This window comes from Hyaena hyaena, unplaced genomic scaffold (genome assembly GCF_003009895.1).
Source record: "Hyaena hyaena isolate Hyena2069 unplaced genomic scaffold, ASM300989v1 scaffold_257, whole genome shotgun sequence".
NCBI lineage: Eukaryota > Metazoa > Chordata > Mammalia > Carnivora > Hyaenidae > Hyaena > Hyaena hyaena.
The window spans coordinates 730,501-749,435 of NW_024080889.1; the positions used below are offsets into that span (position 1 = coordinate 730,501).

At 44.5% G+C, this 18,935-nt stretch overlaps 1 protein-coding gene across 3 annotated transcripts in view; it reads right to left on the minus strand.

Annotated features, from left to right (window-relative positions):
* Positions 1 to 18,935, minus strand: part of ELAVL4 (ELAV like RNA binding protein 4) — an 88,452-nt gene that overhangs the window by 1,027 nt on the left and 68,490 nt on the right. For all 3 annotated transcript variants that reach the window (XM_039245404.1, XM_039245405.1, XM_039245403.1), the window contains exons 4-6: positions 6,139 to 6,292; positions 4,256 to 4,481; positions 2,583 to 2,621 (exon numbers count right to left, since the gene is read on the minus strand). In XM_039245404.1, the coding sequence (XP_039101335.1) occupies positions 2,583 to 2,621; positions 4,256 to 4,481; positions 6,139 to 6,292 (419 nt within the window). The remainder of the gene's footprint in view (positions 1 to 2,582; positions 2,622 to 4,255; positions 4,482 to 6,138; positions 6,293 to 18,935) is intronic.

Consider the following 18,935-nt stretch of genomic DNA (forward strand, 5'->3'; position numbering starts at 1 on the left):
TTTCATTTAGCATTTATTTAAAAGAGTTCCCCCCCCCGCCAAAAAAAGCCCAAGCAATAATATTAAAGACAGATCACTCCTTGATGCTGTATTATCTGGATTTAATTTCTAAGCATTACAGGAGCAAGATTTCAAGTGGTTTGTGCATTTATATAACTTGAATTAGAAAAGCAGAAAACTGTTACTTGCCCTATTATAACTTCTTTTGTATTAGCCTTTGAAATCTCAGTTTTCATGTTATCATGAAAAGAAAAACAACCTGTCAGATTTTATTCACTGTCTGATAAAATATATCCTGTGTGATTCATAGTGGATACATCAGATTATGTTACCAGTGCCTCCAGCAGAAAAATATTTGTTAACTTTTTGTTTTATACTAAACATATACAGAAGTTTTGTCCATATCCATTGACTAGTGTCTTGGTTTTCATGTGGTTGGGTTTTTTGTTTTTGTTTTTGTTTTCTGAAAAGGAGGATGGGAAGAGGAAGCAAAAATGGGATGAGAATGGGGTAAAGTGTTACCTAGAATGTTTTGACAATAAGCAAATGTTCTTGGATATTTAAAAGTCCTATGGAAGAACAGTTCTGCATCTAACCAGAATTTAGACAATCAAATGGCTGCTGCAGACATGCTAACCATAACAACTCAATACATTTTAATTTTGGCATTATTCACCACGTCAATCTTCCCTCTTGATTAAAAACAAGTAATAAGGGGCACCTGGGTGGCTCAGTCAGTTAAGCCTCCAACTCTTGATTTTGATTCAGGTCATGATCTCACAGTTTGTGAGTTTGAGCCCTATATCAGGCTCTGTGCTGGCAGCGTGGAGCCTGCTTGGGATTCTCTGTCTCCCCCTCTCCCTTCCCTTCCCCGCTCTCTCTCTCTCTTTCTCTCTCTCTCAAAACAAACAAATAGACATAAAAAACAGAAATAACAAAACAAAACCAAAAAACATCATGGTAAGGATTCTTAGAAGGGCAAATGCCTATCTATTGTTTGCATTATTTCTGGAGACAGTCTTCTCAACCTTCTCTCCTCCAACTGAGTGAATTGACTCCTCTCAGTTTAAAGGTAGAGAACAGCTATAAGTAATTACTTTAAGGCCAAAGTCAGGAGCCAGCAAAGAGGTTTCAAGAGGAGTCTCAACTCTATTTGGAAAATGGCTACCTGGAGCATTTTGGTAGGAAGGAGCCTGAATCCAAATCTGGGCTTACTGGAAAGGAGAATGCTCTTATCCACTAGTGACATGTGCTCTGAGTGGGGAAGCAGAGGAGGTGGCGGTATGCATGCTGCAACTGGGTGCCTTCCCTGGCCTCGTCTGTGCATGAGCACTACTCTTTCCATAACTGCTAACTGCTGCCGCCTCACTGAAGTTAGAGGGGAGCAAAGGGCAGAGTGGGAAAAATGCAAAAGTGGGAGTGGGAACAGGTAAGCAGTGTGCCAGGCATGTGGAAGTAATCCACAGTTATCCTCACTGGTGCCAGGGCTGAGATTCGAGAGGCTGGTGCTCTCAAAGTGAAGTCTGCAGTCAAGTCATTCCCTTTACTGTGTGCATTTTCCAGAGTCAGGGTACTTACCACACATGGCCAAGTGGTGAAAGCGCTGCCTCATACAGGGGATGTGACTGGGACTACTAAAGACCACATCTCTTTCCCTGACTGTAGGAAGGGGAATTAAAGTGTGCAGCTCTACTGAGCAGGATGATGAAGATGCTATGTCCCTAGCAGCTCAGTGGAGCTTATCAAAAGCACATATGGGAATCTCATGGACACAGTGACATAACGGACTCAACTTCCCGAGATTCAGCTTTCAGACTAGGTCTGGATCACTCTTGTGACTGTATTCAGAGAACCCCCACAAAGCTTGATTCTATTTGAGCCCCCAACCCCACAGAAAGGCTCTAAATGAAAGAAACTGCAAGTATAAAACATACATACATGTATAACCAAGGAAGGATTTATAATAACCGTTAAAACCTGTAACAAAAGAAACCCCTGGTTGAGGTGCACACAGATACACTTCATTCTCAGGCTGTGCCCTGAAACGCACACTGAGCTGAAGGTGGAAGCCAGCCGGTTGTTCACACGTTTATTCATGCTTTGGCCAGGGCTGGTAGTCCAAAATCTAATTTTTCCACTGACAATCCTAAGATTGTCAACTGTGATTAGCAAAATGTTCTAATTTTGATTTGCTGGAATCTGCCCTCTTAACTGAATCTTGGCATTGCTAATGCAAAACAGTTGCTCTGCAAGTTTGCAAAGTCAGCTGGTGAAGAGTAGGAGCCTTCTCCCTTAGGGGAGCCGTCCAGAGAACCAGATTATCAAGAGCTTGGTAGCTGTGGCACCTGAACCATAGGAGAAGCCCACCTGCAAATAAAAGAAAAAGTGAAACACACAAACACTCTTTGTGTGCCCTAAAAGAAATAAAACCAACTGAGGTCTGAAATTAAAATTAAGAATTTGACATGCTGGTGGAGGAAAAAGGAAGAATTAAAAAAAATAAAGTTAGTGAATTAAAAAAAAATTTCTAGCCCCAGTCTGTGCCAACACGGACATCTGGCAATCTGTGGAGTTTTAATTACCTCTTTACGCCATAGGCCATATTAAGCAAATTGTCCAGCCTGCAAAGAGAAGGAGGGTCTCTGGGTTAATGCCTCACAGATGGCAAGATCGCTCAATGGAACTATTAATAAGAATGCTCCATTTTCAAAGAAGAAAAGCTCGACAACTTTCCCCAATGCTTAGAAGTCTATCCATTGGTCGTTTCCCCCTTTTCTGCCTTCAACTATGAGTAATCCGTGTTCAGGTCAATGCTGGATTTTAAAGCAAGTGTCTAATGAAGCTCCTTTTCTTTCAAGGTCTGAATTAATCCCACTCCCCCCTCCTCTTAGAACATTTGTGTGGATTTCATTTTATATTGTGTGTGAGACTGTTAGAAGGGGGCAGCTTCTTAAGTTGTTCACCTTTTATTACAATTCACCTTTTATTGCAATTAAACTTGTGAATAAAAGGAATACACGTGCATGCACAATGCATTATCAGAATAAATCTTTTCTCTTAGTCTAGCTACATTAACTAAATCTTCTTACCACACACATTTTTTGCGGGGGAAGGAGGAGTTTGGGGGTTAAGATTTTTTACAATGAGCTTACTATTTACAACCTGAAAGCTCCTCCCAGCAAACTGCCATTATGTTATAATCTCCCTCATGGTCAGTATTTTACTTGGGGACAAGCTATTCACACCATGGGGCAGTAGTAACCATAGTTTCCACCATTAGAAGCCTGCTGGAAAGGCTTTTTACATAAATACTGCATGTGTTCTCACACAAAATAAAAATTAGATGACTTGGACTCCTCATGAAGTCATTAACCATTTCAAATTCCCAGGGCACAGGAGGGCACTACTAAGGCTGATTTTCCTCCTCTTCACAGCCAGATGGGAGGGCCTACTTCCTTCCCATGTGATGTGTGAAAAGGAGAAAAACTCTTTCATTAAAGGGAAGTTGGGACATGGGTGGAATAAAATCATTATTTAGAATTCTTACAGGTAGGTCAGGAATATTCTTAACTTGTGTACAATAAAGGCAGTTGAGGTCAGACTACCTTCACAGAGTGAAACCTGCCTTTCAGAAATGTCCCAGGAGAAGGGGAGTGCCCCATTGCACTGGGAGGGTTTGGTACCTGAAGGAAACACTAATAAGGCTCATACAAAATCTTCCTTCTTGTCATCCCAGAATCTACTCACTTAACAGTCAGAGTGAAATTAACACAAAAGGGAGCACATGTTCCTTCCCTAACCCAACAGAGTTACCTGAAGAAGAAAGAGGGGGAGACCAAACCACCCACCTTGGCAAGGTTCTGTCTCCTGGCCTACACTTTTCTTTGACTTTGTTAAAAGCCACTCCCTCAGCCTTAAGTCTAAGCTGCTGAATTTGGTCACTTATTTGTGATTTAACTCTTGTTGAAACAGAACCTTCTTGTTTGGTGAAATGTAGACGTTGTGTTTTAATCTAAGAATCTGAAGTTTAACCACAGCCACGGTCGTAAGTTGAAAGGGGGCTTGGAAGAGCATCTGGTCAGACCATCCCATTTAACAGTAGTGGAGACTGAGGTTCAGTAGGGAGCTTCACACAGTGGCTCCTGGGGGTGGAGGTTCTTACACTTGCCCCATCTTTCTGGGATGTGGGTTTCCCTGGCCCCCACCCCACTCTGTATTCGTGGAGTAGGGTTCTTTCCCCCACGGGTATGCCTACCTGAACCTCTGGGCCTGGTGGTGAAGCGGGCCAGGGTAGCGCCGGTTGGGGGACTGGTAGAGCTGGGAGAGTAGGGCCTGGCTGGACTTCTGGCTTGGGTTGTTGGCAAACTTCACAGTAATCGGTTCGGTAGCACCGCTGGGCTTCTGGCCATTCAGCCCTTTGATGGCTTCTTCTGCCTCGATTCTCTTATCAAACCGAATGAATCCCACCCCTCTGGACACTCCTGGGGAAAGAGAAAGAGCCTTCATAAAGAGTGAAAAAAGCACACTGGTAAATATCTCCGGGAAGAGATGGGCCGGGCCCCATGGATCTTCTGTGGGGAGTCGGCCCACTTGTGGGGTCAGGGCTGTGAATCCCAGAATCTTTCTCATCCATCAAAATGCATCTGCCTGCATTTCTGCCATCATGGCTCTAGACAGGTGCCTCCCACCCAGAGAACACAGGCACCTCTCACATCTGTCCATTCCAGCCTCTACCACTGGACTGCTCAGTTCTCCTCTCCCTCTAGTTGCTATTACCCATCACCCACTGTCCTGTTTCTAGTCCTCCAATGGGCCCTCTGCACCTAGCAACCATGTAATCTGTTTGACAAACAAACTCTGACCACATTACACCCTTTAAAAGCATCTTTTATACATTTTTTGTAACTTTTCAAATTTTTACCTTGTGCATGGTACCTGTTCCTCATTGCCTCCCACTCCACATACAGAATAACAAACAAAACCCACACAAAAATCCTCCTGTGGCTCCATGTTGCATACAGATGGAGATAGACTTTCTTAGCATGGCATTTAGTGCCCCTGATGATGTGGTCCCAAATCCCGGTAAGCCTCAAACCACCACATACTCCTTGAGCAGGTTGTGCTCTTCCTCGACTCCATGCCTCACGATATGTCCTATCCACCAATTCTATAGGATACATCATATTCACCTAGAATTCTCTATCCCTCTTTGTGCCAGATAATTTCAAGTCATCCTCCAAAATCCTGCTCAAACATCACCTCCTTCATGGTCCCTTCACAGCAATCTCCCCAGGCATAGCACACCTTCTCCTGAGCTCCTGTGGTACACTGGACAGCCTCTAGCAAGTGCTCATCATAATGGAGTACTGCAAGGGCAGGGCTGTGCCTCCTTCATCCCCGGTCCCCACTGTACCTCTGCATAGTGTCTGGGGGCAGAGCTGGCTTCAGTAAGGGTCTACTGCATGAGTTGAATGATAAACATGTGCTGACCTACTCTCAGGGGGTGTTTTAAAATGGGATCAAATGGAGAGTAGGTGAAAACATTTTGTCCTTAAAAATGCAACCCAAGGTACCTTACATTTCTTACTGAGAGGTGGTGGATGCCTTTCTTTATTATGGACAAATACCACAGTACCGGGCCCTGGGTTCATGTCCCTGCACTGCCACTAACTAGCTGGGCAGAAGTCAGATCCCCCACTTAGGATCTCTCTTTTTTCACGTGTGAAATGAGGCAGCATGAGGTTCCTTCTAGTCTATAATGCTATCATTGGAGCCGGAGCCCTAACACAGGTTCTTTTCACACACAAAAGTAATGTTACTTGCTCAAGGGTTGAAAGAGACTTTGAAGGTCATTCAGTCCCACACACAACCTGATGCCTGAATCCTCTTTACAGCCCTGCCAAGTAGTTTAGCTGCTGCTGGAACAGTTCCCATGATGGGCGATCTACCTCCTAAGATGGCCCATTTTAAATATGGGCATTTGACTGATAAGAAGTCTTTCTCTTATGTCAAAAATCTGTCTGTGCATGACCCATATCTTTTACCCTATGTAACCATTATCTCTCTGCTCCTATGGGTCACAGGGCGCTGGCTGTGGCACTGAGACACAAGGAAAGAAATGACAAAGAAACACTTAACCTGTGACTTGATCAACCAGGATTCGAGAGGTGATGATACGGCCATATTGCGAGAAAAGCTGCTCCAGCTCCTTCTGGGTCATGGTTTTGGGAAGGCCGCTAACGTAGAGGTTAGCATCCCTGATTGAGGCAGAGCTCGGACGGGCATATGAGACCTAGGAAAAGGCAAGAGGAGCTAAATCCATTATAGGTAACACCCTCTGAGTAGAGACTGAGTCAACAACTGAGATGACAGCCCCTCGTCTATCATTGGAACTCATGGTGTCAGTTGAAATAGCTCAGTAGTTCAGATTCTTAGCTACTCTTGTAATCGTAATATGAATCAGGAGAACGGCAACAGAGGAACAAAAGGAGAATTGACGAAAACTTAAAACAAATGCACAGATAAGGGTCTCTAAGTGCAGAACAAAATAGCTACTGTATGGCAGCTGTTAAATGCAGAACGACCCACGCATGGAGCTCTGAAGATTTACCTCCTGGATGTGGGTGTATAGATGATTTACTGTATCCAACACATAATAATCTTTGAATAAACCAAAAAAAAAAAAAAACCCTCCATGAAATTCTGCTCTGCAGATTTTTCTCCTTGCCACCCTCCCCACCCCCAAGTCCTTAGTCTTCAACATATTAAAGGGATCAGGTTCTGGGCAAGATTTTTTTCTGTCCCATCCTTTGTGTTGTTCCAATCTGCTCCCACAAGGTCTGCTCTCGCTGAATGACAAAGTGCTGTGAAATGGGGCTTCATGAACATCTGCTCGTGAAACTGGATACGTGACCTTGTCATAACATCTGCAAGAACTGGGTGCCTTCTAATGCTGAGGAGGAGCAGATAAAACCACAATCAAGGAAAGGAGGGCAGAAGGGAAAGGAGGGAGGGAGAGGGCAATGGAAGAAGGAAGCGAGCCTCGCGGATGGTTATAATAAGTTCGACTTTGTAAATTTGTCCTCCCAGATCTCTCAACTGCTTTTTTTCCCCCAAAAAGCTAACACAGAAGTGTAAACAGATCTGAAATTCCATCTGCAAGAAGCCAAATCTGTAGCAGTACACATAAGCAAAGCAAACCCCAGCAGTCATTAATTTTAGACTTTCATTTACTTATTTATTTATTTTTTAAGAAAACAACATCAGACATTTGAAATATAATTTACAGCTAGTCTAACAAAAGCACTTTCCTGCTAAAGCTATTTCTGGGGCGGTTATGGCTCAGAATAGATGATGAAAACAGTCATTTCAGAGCACATCTGACAATGTTGGACAGGAAGGGACCTATATGCCTTAGCATTTTTCAGTTGGGAGTCTTATTTAATCCATATAACCAATTTACAGGATCTGCTAAGACTCTGGGGGTGAGTGAGTGTGCATGTGCATGCGTGCGTGCATGTGTGTAGTGCACCCACAAAAGCATGTGTATAAAAGAAATTGTACATGTTAAACTGAACCCTTGGCAGCAGTGAAGGAGACCTTGCATCTGAGAAAGGGTCTGGCAGTGGACTGAGCAAAGAGGAATGAAGGATGAGCAGACCCCCTCACCCTTGGCACTCTCTCCCTTTCCATGACAGAGATGCTGGGTACCTTTATGGGTTCTACATCTAAAAATAGATGTTGACTCAACAGATAAAATGATGTGAGTGACTAATCTGCCTCGCTGGTTTCCTCCTGCTGATGGAGCAAGGCAGCCTATCTGCAACATCTACCTCTTCTAGAAACTCAGGGGTGGCCTCTGTAGGCTCTTTTCCAGCATAGGGCTGACAGGCAAAGAGACCTTTACGTGGAGTCCCTGGGGGGTGGGGGCTGAAGGACCAAGAATCTCATGGGGACTGCTTGGACAGAGCACCATGCCACTCAAGGCTCCCCTACCCCCATCCTTTACAGAACAAGGTCTTTCAGATTATAATCTAGCAGAACTATTTTTTAGACATGAGAAGGGAACAGTAGGGACAAGGAAATAAAAACATTGTAGTGATACATTCATAAAAATGAGAGTTACCCCGTCTCACCCCTGCCAATTATTGACAAATTAACTACCTGAATGACATTTGTGCTCCCGCAAAACACACCCTCTTACTTCTTTGTCTTGTGGGGGAAATTTTCCCACCTACTTTGTCAGCCCTAATTCTATTTTTCTTTAAGGCCCATATCCAATGCCATCTTCTCTAGACAGCTTTCCCCCATTTATCTCCTCCTAAAAAGCCCCCTAGCAGTGTTCTTCAGTGAACTGTACCCACGGTACTTAACCCATTCTGACCTTGATTCACCATCTCTCTGTCAAGTCTGCTGATCTCCTTGAGGTCATGGGTTTTGTGTGTGTGTGTGTGTGTGTGTGTGTGTGTGTGGTGTGTGTGTGTGTGTGTGTGTGTGTGTGTATCTTATTCATCTTAGTGGCTCTAGCTCCCAGCACAGAGCCTGATACCTGCAGAATGCTCAACATCTAGTGAAAGAATAAGTGAACATACCCATAGAACACAATGAATGATGTGGGCATTAATGACTCTGGGGTTAACTGCAGCTTGGATTCTTCCACTTAGGGGGATCACCAAGAGTTAAGCATCTAGAAGCATAGCTGTGTTTCCCTACTAAGGTAAGAGCTAAGGGAAGGTTTCCTATTTCCCAGTGTCTGGGGTTGGAAGGACTGAAAGAAGACTGTTCTAAGACTAGACGTCACCTGGAAGCTTTCTCTTGGCAAACATTTCCCAAGGATCTACTATGAACCAGGCACAGTGCTGTGTGCCGGGGATGCACTACAAGAAAGAATATGGAGTGGTCTCTTGCCATAAAGGATTTCCAAGTCCAGTGGGGACAACAGACAACATACAGGAGGTACCCAAAAAACATGAGTTGAATGGAAGAATGGTACACATATGGACCAATAATCACAATGCCCTAAGATGTGTGCTATTCCAGTGTTATATAGCTGGGACCGGAACACAGTGAAGCAGAGACTAATATCCCTTTTAGTTAAGGGTTATAAGGGCCAGGAAGAAGATAGAGCTGATATGGGTGTGTGGTGGAGTCAGGGAATGGTGGCCTAATGATAGCCCTCCTCTGGTGTGAGGACAAATAAGACGATGAAGGTCAGGGGCTTAGTGCAGTGCCTGATTGACACTCAATAAATAAATGTACAATGGATAATAATGATCTTGATACCCAATGGTCTGGGCAGCCAGAGCTGGGGTAGAGAGGGGAACAGGTTTAGGACAGACCTACTGGGGAAAAGGGGTAGACATTGGAAAGTCAATGACAGAACCAATTTCCTCAAAAGATGATTCTGACAGAGACAGAATTTCATCCAGAGAGAATTAGTGGCACAGAGCAGTAACAAGTCCCAAAGGTGAACAGTAGCACCTTGATAATTCACCAAACCTAACTCTTGCTTAGTTTTTCTTCTCTATTTGGAACTTAAGTCTCTTGTTTTCCTAGTCTTCCATTTAGAAAATCTGTAGAAGTAGGTGTGGGCAAAAATGACATAAAAAGGATCTCCCTACATTTAATATCCAAATGCTCATCCTGGTATTTGTACTTTTCAAGTGTTCTCATACATTTATGAAATCCTGAGTGACTATAGCTGTCCGGTCTTTTGTTAGGCTGAAACATTTCTCAAAAAATATCCACTTTGAGCCCCTGCAGACAGCCAGCCATTGCTGGTTTGTTAACCCCAATACACTAGTGGCCTAGAGCCCAGGGCTTCCAATGCTAATGGTAGCGCCCTAGAGAATCCCATGCCTCAGCCCCTCAGGATCCTGCTCACTTCATTCACCCAGAATCTCGGAAGACAAGACTGGCATCTCTAGGCTGGCAGTGATCTTTACTCTGGAGCTCAGAAAGAGCTGGGAATATGATGGAGGCCGCTCCTCTCTCTGGGTTAGGATGGCCTGGAGGCAGGTGACTTTACAAATAACCTTGACAAAAGATATGCAGTCCCTCCAAACTCCCCATCCCTGCAGCCTCATGGTAACCCTGACCCTCTGCAAGACAGTACAGTGTGGAGTTTATGAGCTCTGACTGTGGGCTGGCTCCAGCACTCACTAGCTATGTGACCTTGGGCAAGTAATTCGATCTTGATAAATCTCAGTTTCTCTACTGGTATAAAGGCGGACAATTCTCCTTTGATGAAGTTATTGGAAAGAACTGAGATAATAGATTTAACATGGGTAGTACAGTCTTACAATTGAGTAGATATTTAGTAAATACTATTATATTATTATTACACAATGAATACTACAAGCTTTTGTGGGCAGTGTGGGACTCTAGCACCCAGTGGGACACACCTTTCAATTTTACCATACAAGCAAACATCTGGGATACCACCAGTGAGCACGTATAGAGGCACCACTTTCCTCCTCTGTCAGCCTGGTGGGGTCTGGGTGATCCTTTACCACTTCACTGCCATGAATTTCCTCTAGCACAAGGTACTTTCCATACCCACAAAATAAAGTACTTCCCATTTTCCAATGTGACTTCACAAGGCTGCCGTCAGTGATTCTCACCAAGGTGGTGCACCAAGCATTGTCATTCATCACAGATGGGGCAGCAGGACTGCGGCTGGAGGCTGCGCCTTCCCACACAGCACTCTCACAGCTCCCTTCACCTATTCACAGCCATGGGGGTTGGCCTGGGCAGGGTGGGAGCAACAGCACGGCCTGGGGTAAAATGTTTCCTGAATTCTCTGGCAATACCTTGCCTCTTGTCTAACCTGCTGTGGTACAGAAAAGGGACAGGACTTGGAAAGCATGATAAAGGCTTGGTTTGGGGTGCTGGGAGGATGGTAAGAAAAGGCATCCTTCTCTGCTTTTGAAAGGTGCTCCTTTAAAAAGTACTGGCATTAAATAAACATTAAAATTTTTTTTTAAAAATTTAAAAAAAAGTTAGAAGATGCGAGTTCATTCATTCCTCTTCTTTCTGAACACTCCCTGTCTGCTGGGCCATGCTGGGTGCTTCAAGGACTCTGTGGTCCAGTGAGGAAGGGGGAATTAAATGAAGAGTGCAGTTCAGAGGGCTGTTCCTGGCAAGGGTTACTCAACTCCCACTTCCAGTGTTAGCTTCCATGTGCAGGGACCCCCCCTGGGGAGGCAGTCTAGGCCTCTTGGTACCCCCTCACCCCCTCCTCTGCAGGGGAAGTACAGTGAGCACTCTGAACAGGCTTCAATACTGGCAACGGGCACAGGAGCCTCAGCCGCTGTCTGCTTCCTCCTTTCTGGCAGCCAGATGCCAGCTGGAAGTGCAATTTCTGTTCCAGGCTCTGTTCCATGGGAGCAGGCTCTGCTCTCATATGGGGAGGCTGAGGAGTCCATAGCACCTGTAATATGGTATGTCAGTCTGTCAAAGTGTGGGGTTCTGTGTTAAGAAGCCCACTGTGTTCAGAAACTCCATCCAGGACATAATCTGTACTGAAGGTGACCTTAGGATTCAATATGCTTTTCTCTTTTGTCTTATCTCTCAACTGGTTTACAGTGGTTTTACAGGATGTGGAAAACAAGGGCATCACTTGTTAGGTCCCTTCAAATCATAATAAAGATCTCTATCATTGACTGGATGCTTTCATGACCTAGGCATTCTATTCACAAAACTGCTAATCTCTATAGCTGTGGTTCATGGTACATGGAAATAAAGGTGACAGGGGCCATTGGTGATCCCAGCAGAAAGCACTATCCTTGAAATCTGCTTCTCAGCAACCTGGTGGCAGAAGTGGCCTCAAAAGTTCTGGCTGAGATCCCAAACAGCTGGACACCCACCTTGCACATTACATGGGAGGCTCACTACTTCATGAGGTGCTCTGTCCCATCACTGGCCATCACTGACTATTGGCAAGTTCATCCTTCAACTGAGTTCAAACCTGTCACTTCTAGAGCTTCCATCCTTCTCCCATTTCTACTCTAGCTCCACACTCTAGGAACATCCTTCCTGTTTTCATTACCCCTTATCCTGTGGGTTTCTCTCACTGAAAGGTACAAGTTAGGGCATCAGGAAACTGTATTTTGTGACAGGCCATTTCAAGGAAGTTCTTGTTTATGTTACTTTAACTGACATTGAGCATCTATTCTGGAATGGAAAAGAGAAAAAGGTTAAGAACAAAGGAAAAGAGAAAAAGGTTAAGAACAAAGGCTTTGGGGCTAGAAAGATATGAATTTAAATCCTGACCACTTACTATCTGTGTAAGCTTGCGGCAAGTCACTTAACCTTTCTGAGCAATATCACTTGGATAACATAGTTTAGAAGCTTTTTAACAGAGCTCTTGCAGCATTAAACAAGCTAATACATATAAGACTACTAGGCACTAAGCTGGGCATATAGGAAGTGCTCAGTAAACACCGTAGCATAATTGCTGTGGCCTTATGTGAAACAGTAGTGGTACAGAGATGAAAACAGCCATCCCTGACATTAGGACTATTAGTCTGGCAGAGGAAACACACAGAGAGACCAATCATTTCAAAAGATCAGGCTGCAGATTTTCCCCAATATGTTGTAACACCCTACTCTCTGAGTGAGCACAAACTCCCCAGAGCTTACAGATCCCTGGGGGATATTCATTCCAAAGAGACCAGAAGGATGGCAGCAGAGAACAGACTGGTGCTGCCAGGGCCTTCTAGGAGCAAACCCTTGCAGGTACCTCTGATTCCCACCTCCAGGAGCAGGCAGAGAAGCAGCCAGCTGGCTCCTACAAAAAACAGCTTTGATTATGAGGATCGGCTTTCCCTGTGCCTATGGCTGCAGACCTGTCCACAGGCAGAACAGGTGTCTGCTTATGTGGCCCCACTACTCATACTTCCCCCACCTGATACATGATACTCTTTTATCAGGGACAAGACCTGATGGTAATGTTTCTAATGAGCTCTGATCGCGCCACTTCTCCCTGCCCAAAGCCTTCAATGGTTCTCCAACAACTTGTGATGGATGTTCAAATCCCTAAGTTGAGCATTTGAGGCCCTCTGTGATCTGGGCCAACTTCTCATCTCCTGCTAGCTGTCCATGTACCCTATGTTTCAGTTCAAGTTTTAAAAGGTCAGTTTTCAGAATATGCACTTAGAGTTTCTACTTCTCTATCTTTATTCTTGCTATTTGTTCATCATCACGTCAAAATGAACTTCTGCTCATCCATATAGACCCAGCCTGAATGCTGCCTTCTCTTTGAGACCCAGGCACAAATGACTGCTGTCTCCTTAAACCCCACAGATGATACACAGTTCAGTGGCAGCAGCTATCACAGTGCCTCCCATTATGCAGTTTAAGAGTATCCAAGAATATCATGAGAGTATCTGGCATACAGTAGGCAGGAGAAATATTTCTATAAAAAAATGGTGTGGTGATATATTCATATGCCTACAACTTTAACAAAGTCCATTAAATTCCAAGAGGGTTTACTTAGTACAAGGATATTGCTGTCCATCTAGTCGCCCCCAGAAGGTAGAGATGTGCTAAAGTTTTCATGGCCTGGTTAGTGGAACAGCTGGTCTCAGACTCAGATCTTAAGACACTCAGTCTTCTCACTAGACTTCAGCTCCTAATTCTTGCTATATGAAAGTCTGAGAAGATTACTGTAGCCACCTGGGAGCTCCATAATACTTCCTACGATACAATGCCTCCATATATGCTGCCTGAGGCTTAGTAAGACTCAGACTCCTTCTTTACTTTTTTATGCATCTTTGAAGCATGTACATCTCTGAAACATGCAGAGGGAAAAAGTCTTTCCCTGTCATGTAATTTTCACCTTAGGGACAACCCTAATTCACTTTTGTCATCATTCTGGGAAGCGTTACTTGAGTACCCCACTATAAGCCAGGATTTCCCATGAGATATTTGTTCCATTGTCTAGCTGACTAACTCTGGTTCAGTGAGATCAAGTACTTGTCCAAGGTCACATAGCTGAACTAAGACAAATCTGGATAGGACTCCAAGTTCTGGGATCTTTCCACTATGCCAGGCTAATGTGGACAGTGAAATAAAAGCTGTGTGCTTGGCACAAACTGCTACTTTCTCTGGAAAGTTATCAAGCTGACAAGATCACTCTATAATATTTTATTAGTTAGAGTGTTGCAGCTGGAAGGAACCATTCTGCAGATGAGGAAATGCATCCAGAGAAGTAAAGTAAGTTGCCCAAGGTCATTCTGGTAGTTTTTGACAGAGCTGGGACTTGACCAACACTTCATCTTAACTCAGAGCTCTTTTGAAAGGACAACAAAAGGGAAGGGAAGAGGGATTGGCTCAATGATCTTTGACAGACCAGCTGATTTGCCCTGGGGCTTCATGATAGCCATAGAGAAGAGACTCCTTATTTCCCACGGTACACTGATGTTCTAGGCCAGCACTGTCTAATCAAACCTTCCGGGATCATGAAAATGTTCTAGATCTGTGCTGTTAGATATGGTGGCCACTAGCTTCATGTGGCTACAGAGCACTTCAAATGTACCTGGTATGACTGAGGAACTGAACTTTTCATTTGACTTAATTTTAATTAAACTCAGATTTAATGATGACAGAACAGTTGAAGCCCAAGAACCACACAGAAATACTTTCAAGCTCAAAGGCACCTTTAGATCAGACTCCAGTTTGGTATAGGAATCTCTTCTACATCATCCCTGATGACTCCATTTGAATGTCTGTAACGGAGACTCACTACTATCCAAGACAAATGTTCTACCCTGATAGCTGCACAGGATCTCTTCCTAGATTCTTGAAATACAGGATTGAGCTTCAGAGTCACTCCAGACTTCTTTTCCCTTAGGGAACAAAAAGCAACCACTGTCGGTGAATCTATGAGTACGGCACCATCTTTGCCATCTTCCTCATTTGCCTCTGGACAACCCTTAGAATGTCAGGTCTCTTTACAACATGAGGCTGAGAATGGGACACAGACACCAAGGACAGGTTGACCAGAGTGCACAAGAAAGCACCATTACTTCCTGCGACCTGGAATCTACAATTCTCCTAACACAGCTGAGGTGCACTGGCTTTTTTTTTTTTTTTAATGTTTTATTTATTTCTGAGAGAGAGAGAGAGAGAGAGACAGCACGAACGGTGAGGGTCAGAAAGAGAGGGAGACACAGAATCTGAAACAGGCTCCAGGCTCTGAGCTAGCCGTCAGCACAGAGCCCGATGAGGGACTCGAAACCATGAACCGTGAGATCGTGACCTGAGCCGAAGTCAGACGCTTAACTGACTGAGCCACCCAGGCGCCCCTGCACTGGCTTTTTAAAAGCAGCTCACATCTTACTGTTGGCTTCTTTCACACTTGTAGACAACTAAAGCCCCCAAACCCCATTCTACACACTTCTGAAAACTTACACGTCCTCTTAGTCTGTGCCTGTCTGATTTTCTTTTGTAATCCAGACCCAGGACACTGTGGATGACCTTCAAGAGATACTGGAATCATAATAGCTTCACTGGGCAGAGACAGAAGGGAAGCTCTAGTTCTATCTCTCAAACTCCTACACCTGTATCTGAAATTATTCAAATGAAGTTAGCAGGGCATCAGTAAGCAGAGCAGGTGAACAGAGGCTCTCGCCAGAGAGAAAGAGCAGCCTGGTACAACTGGGGTAAACGAGTCTGCAGTTTCCACTGCTGTGGCTATGTGCCCTCTCTTGGGTCCTTGGGGATTCAGTGTCCAGCCTCCCCTGCTGACCTTGGCAGGGAAGTGCTCCCACACTGCTCTACTATAGCTGTAATGGGGGAGGAGAGAAAGATGCCTTTTTATTATTAATAAGACTGAGGGAGGCAGTCTATCATTTCTGGGTGGGGTGATACCCGTCAGCAAAAAATGATCTGTCAACTCTCTGGGAAGCATTAAGAGCAGTGATAGGAGAAATAATTGCTTATGCCGAGTGCAAAGAAAAGATGCTTCAGCGGAACAGAGGCCTTTAGCAAGGCAGGTGGATTGCGGGGCGAGGGAGCGAGGCTTAGCGCCCTGATGACCCCTGGCAAGAGGAAGAAGCGGGAGGGGCCAACTGCAACCTGCAAAACTCAAGTGTGGAAAGATCCCCTGGAGGCAGCGTTAGTGCTGTTTGAAGAATCAAGTGAGAACAGAGAAATGGCTGAGCAGCATCATGGCACAGAGAGGCCGGAAGACAGGAGCACAGTTTGTTTTCCTTTCCAGAGACGGGGAGTTTTTCCCTTCTGAAAGCCCTCACTCACACACCTTCTCTTTCTCAGTCCTGCTCCCTCTGGAGCTGGGCTGCTGCCTTGTGATAAAGCTTCCCTCTTACTCTCACAGCCCCTCTCCTGACTGAGTGCCAACCCTCCTGGGTTCACTCCCAGTGGCGGAAGCAGCCTTTTGTCTCCTCCTCCCTGCTCCAGTCCTGAAACACTCACACCTCCGGTTTGCACAAGAGCTGTGCTCTGGGAATGTTTTCTTTAAAGTCATATTATTATAATTTGAGTAATAGCTTAATGCAATTATTAGAAAAAGACAAGACATAAAATAATTTGTAAATGTGTAACGCAATGAGAAAAGGAAGGAAATACATAAAAACATTAACAGTATTGAGTTGGGAATGGTTGATACTGCCTTCATTATATGATAATGTATTTTCCAAATTATTTATAAATAAGCATGCCTTGCTTTTAAAATGAGTAAAAAAAGCTCCTAAAGAGCTAACAAAAACCAGTGTCTCAGGCTGACAGAAATCTACCACCGCAGCCTGCAAGCCGCTGGTTTCATCTATCTGACACCCCAGGTGACACACTGTCACCAGATGAGCCTTCTTGGAACTTCACTTTGACCAAGTCCCTCTCCTGCTCAAACCCTACAGAGCTTCCGGCTCCCTGCTCCTCCACCCCAAACCAATGCGCAGCCCTGCAGCCCCGTGAGCTCCCCGTCCCAGTGAATTAGAGAAGATCCTCGGCATGTCTGTGCCCCCCACGAGACAGGAGCTGCCGGAGGTAGAGCAGTGAACACTTCTTTACTCCTATGCTCCTCGAACTCAGGTGAAAAATCCAAACTGGTGTCCCACTACTCTGAAAGGTTTACTGAGCGTGATTCCAAACCCTCAAATTCCACTAGGGATCACTTTTTACTGAAGGTTCTCAGTGTAACTTGAGTATCAATCCAACTTTTTGTAAAGATATCTCTTTCGAAGGTAGATACTATAAGACATCTAATTTTCTTTGTTACTAATTAATGCAACAAAGAGCTGGACCACTACAGCTGGATTCAATGGAGTGCTTCTGAGTAAGAGGTGGACATTACAGTGTGAACTCAGAAGCTGCTGTTTCAGAACCCAAGATGAAAGGAGAGGGCCCAGGACTGGGACAGTCATCCCCTGTGGGGTCAAGGAGTACCAGGAATCATTTCCCAGAACCCACAGCCATTTCATCCAATGTGTCCCAGAGACTAACGTGGTCTCTGTTGGAGACCAACGAGGAAAAAAGCTCGAGAAAGAGCACTCCCAAAACTCTCAACTGGGAAAATCATCTCCACTGTGCTCAGAGTTGAAATCCTGAGAAGAGACCCAGTTTCCCAAGTAGAGTGCCAGGCTGGTCTGATAGGCTAGACATGAAAGCCCATGGTCTATGCCCCCTGCCTCTCTAGCACACATGGATGGAAGAAACCCCAGGGCACTGCCATCTCCCTAAATCCCAGAGCCTGGAAAGCAGGGGTTCAAGAAGAAATTGAAGTCAGGTCTGTCCCCAGGTTGATGGCAGAAGCCCCAAACCACAAGTCTGCTTACTGAAGAACCTGGAGGAACCACATAATTTGTTTGCTTTTTATATCTCCTTCCCATGCCAGGGAGTATAACCTATGCATGCAGAGCCAAATACAGACCCAAACAATCTCATAGAACGCACGTGCTGCTGAGCAAACAGGCAGTATGACCTTCCAACAATTACAACCTATTGCTATAGTTATTTTTAAAACACCTTTCTTTACTCCAAATCTCTAGGACCAACTGTGTGGTCCTGGGTAAGTCTCCTACCCTCTTTGGGCCTCAGTTTTCTCAACTGTACAAAGGAGTGAATAGCACCTTCTTACAGGACTATCTTAGGAAGTAGAGTTAATGTGTGTAAAGCATCTAGCCCCAAGGATTCAATCCTCAAGCATGTAAAGGGGTTACAGTACCATTGGACACAGTAAATATTCAATATAAGGTAGCATTACTATTATTAGTAGTATAATTATAATAAATAATAATTACTATTTCAAGCATATGCTCACATATTAAGCATCTCCTCTTGTGGCAGAGTCCTTCACAGGACCTTTGGATGCTAGCTCAGCTCAGCTGCTGGTCACTCGTGTGCCTTTGGACAGGTCACTTCATCTTTGAGCCTGGCCACTTGCCTCCCACTAAACAAGTTATAATCCAAAGAATAATTCCTCTGTAGTCATGTCTGCAAACATGTACTAGATGTTCCTAGGAGATCAGTGTAACACATGCTTCCAAAAAATATACTTGTTTTACCAAGATAGGCACATTATCTGCAGTCATCCATACTACTCACAGGGGTTTAATTAACAAATCACGTTCTTTGCTTTGATGCTGTGTCTAGGCCAAGACTGTATTCTCTTTCAGGACAGAGGCCTGGCCTCTGAAACAAAGGAGTGAATAGCACCTTCCTATAGGGCTATCTTAAGAAGTAGAGTTAATGTGTGTAAAGCATCTAGCCCTAGGGATGTTTCAAGGATTAAATTCTCTCAAGCATGTAAAGGGGTTAGAATACTGTTGGACACAGTAAATATTCAATATTAGGTAGCATTACTATGTAATGCTACATAGTACTACACATCACTACATGCTATAGACTACTATAATTTCCTTGGTATTGGCACAGAGTCATTACATCTACCTTACTAAAGGGACAATGAATAGTTG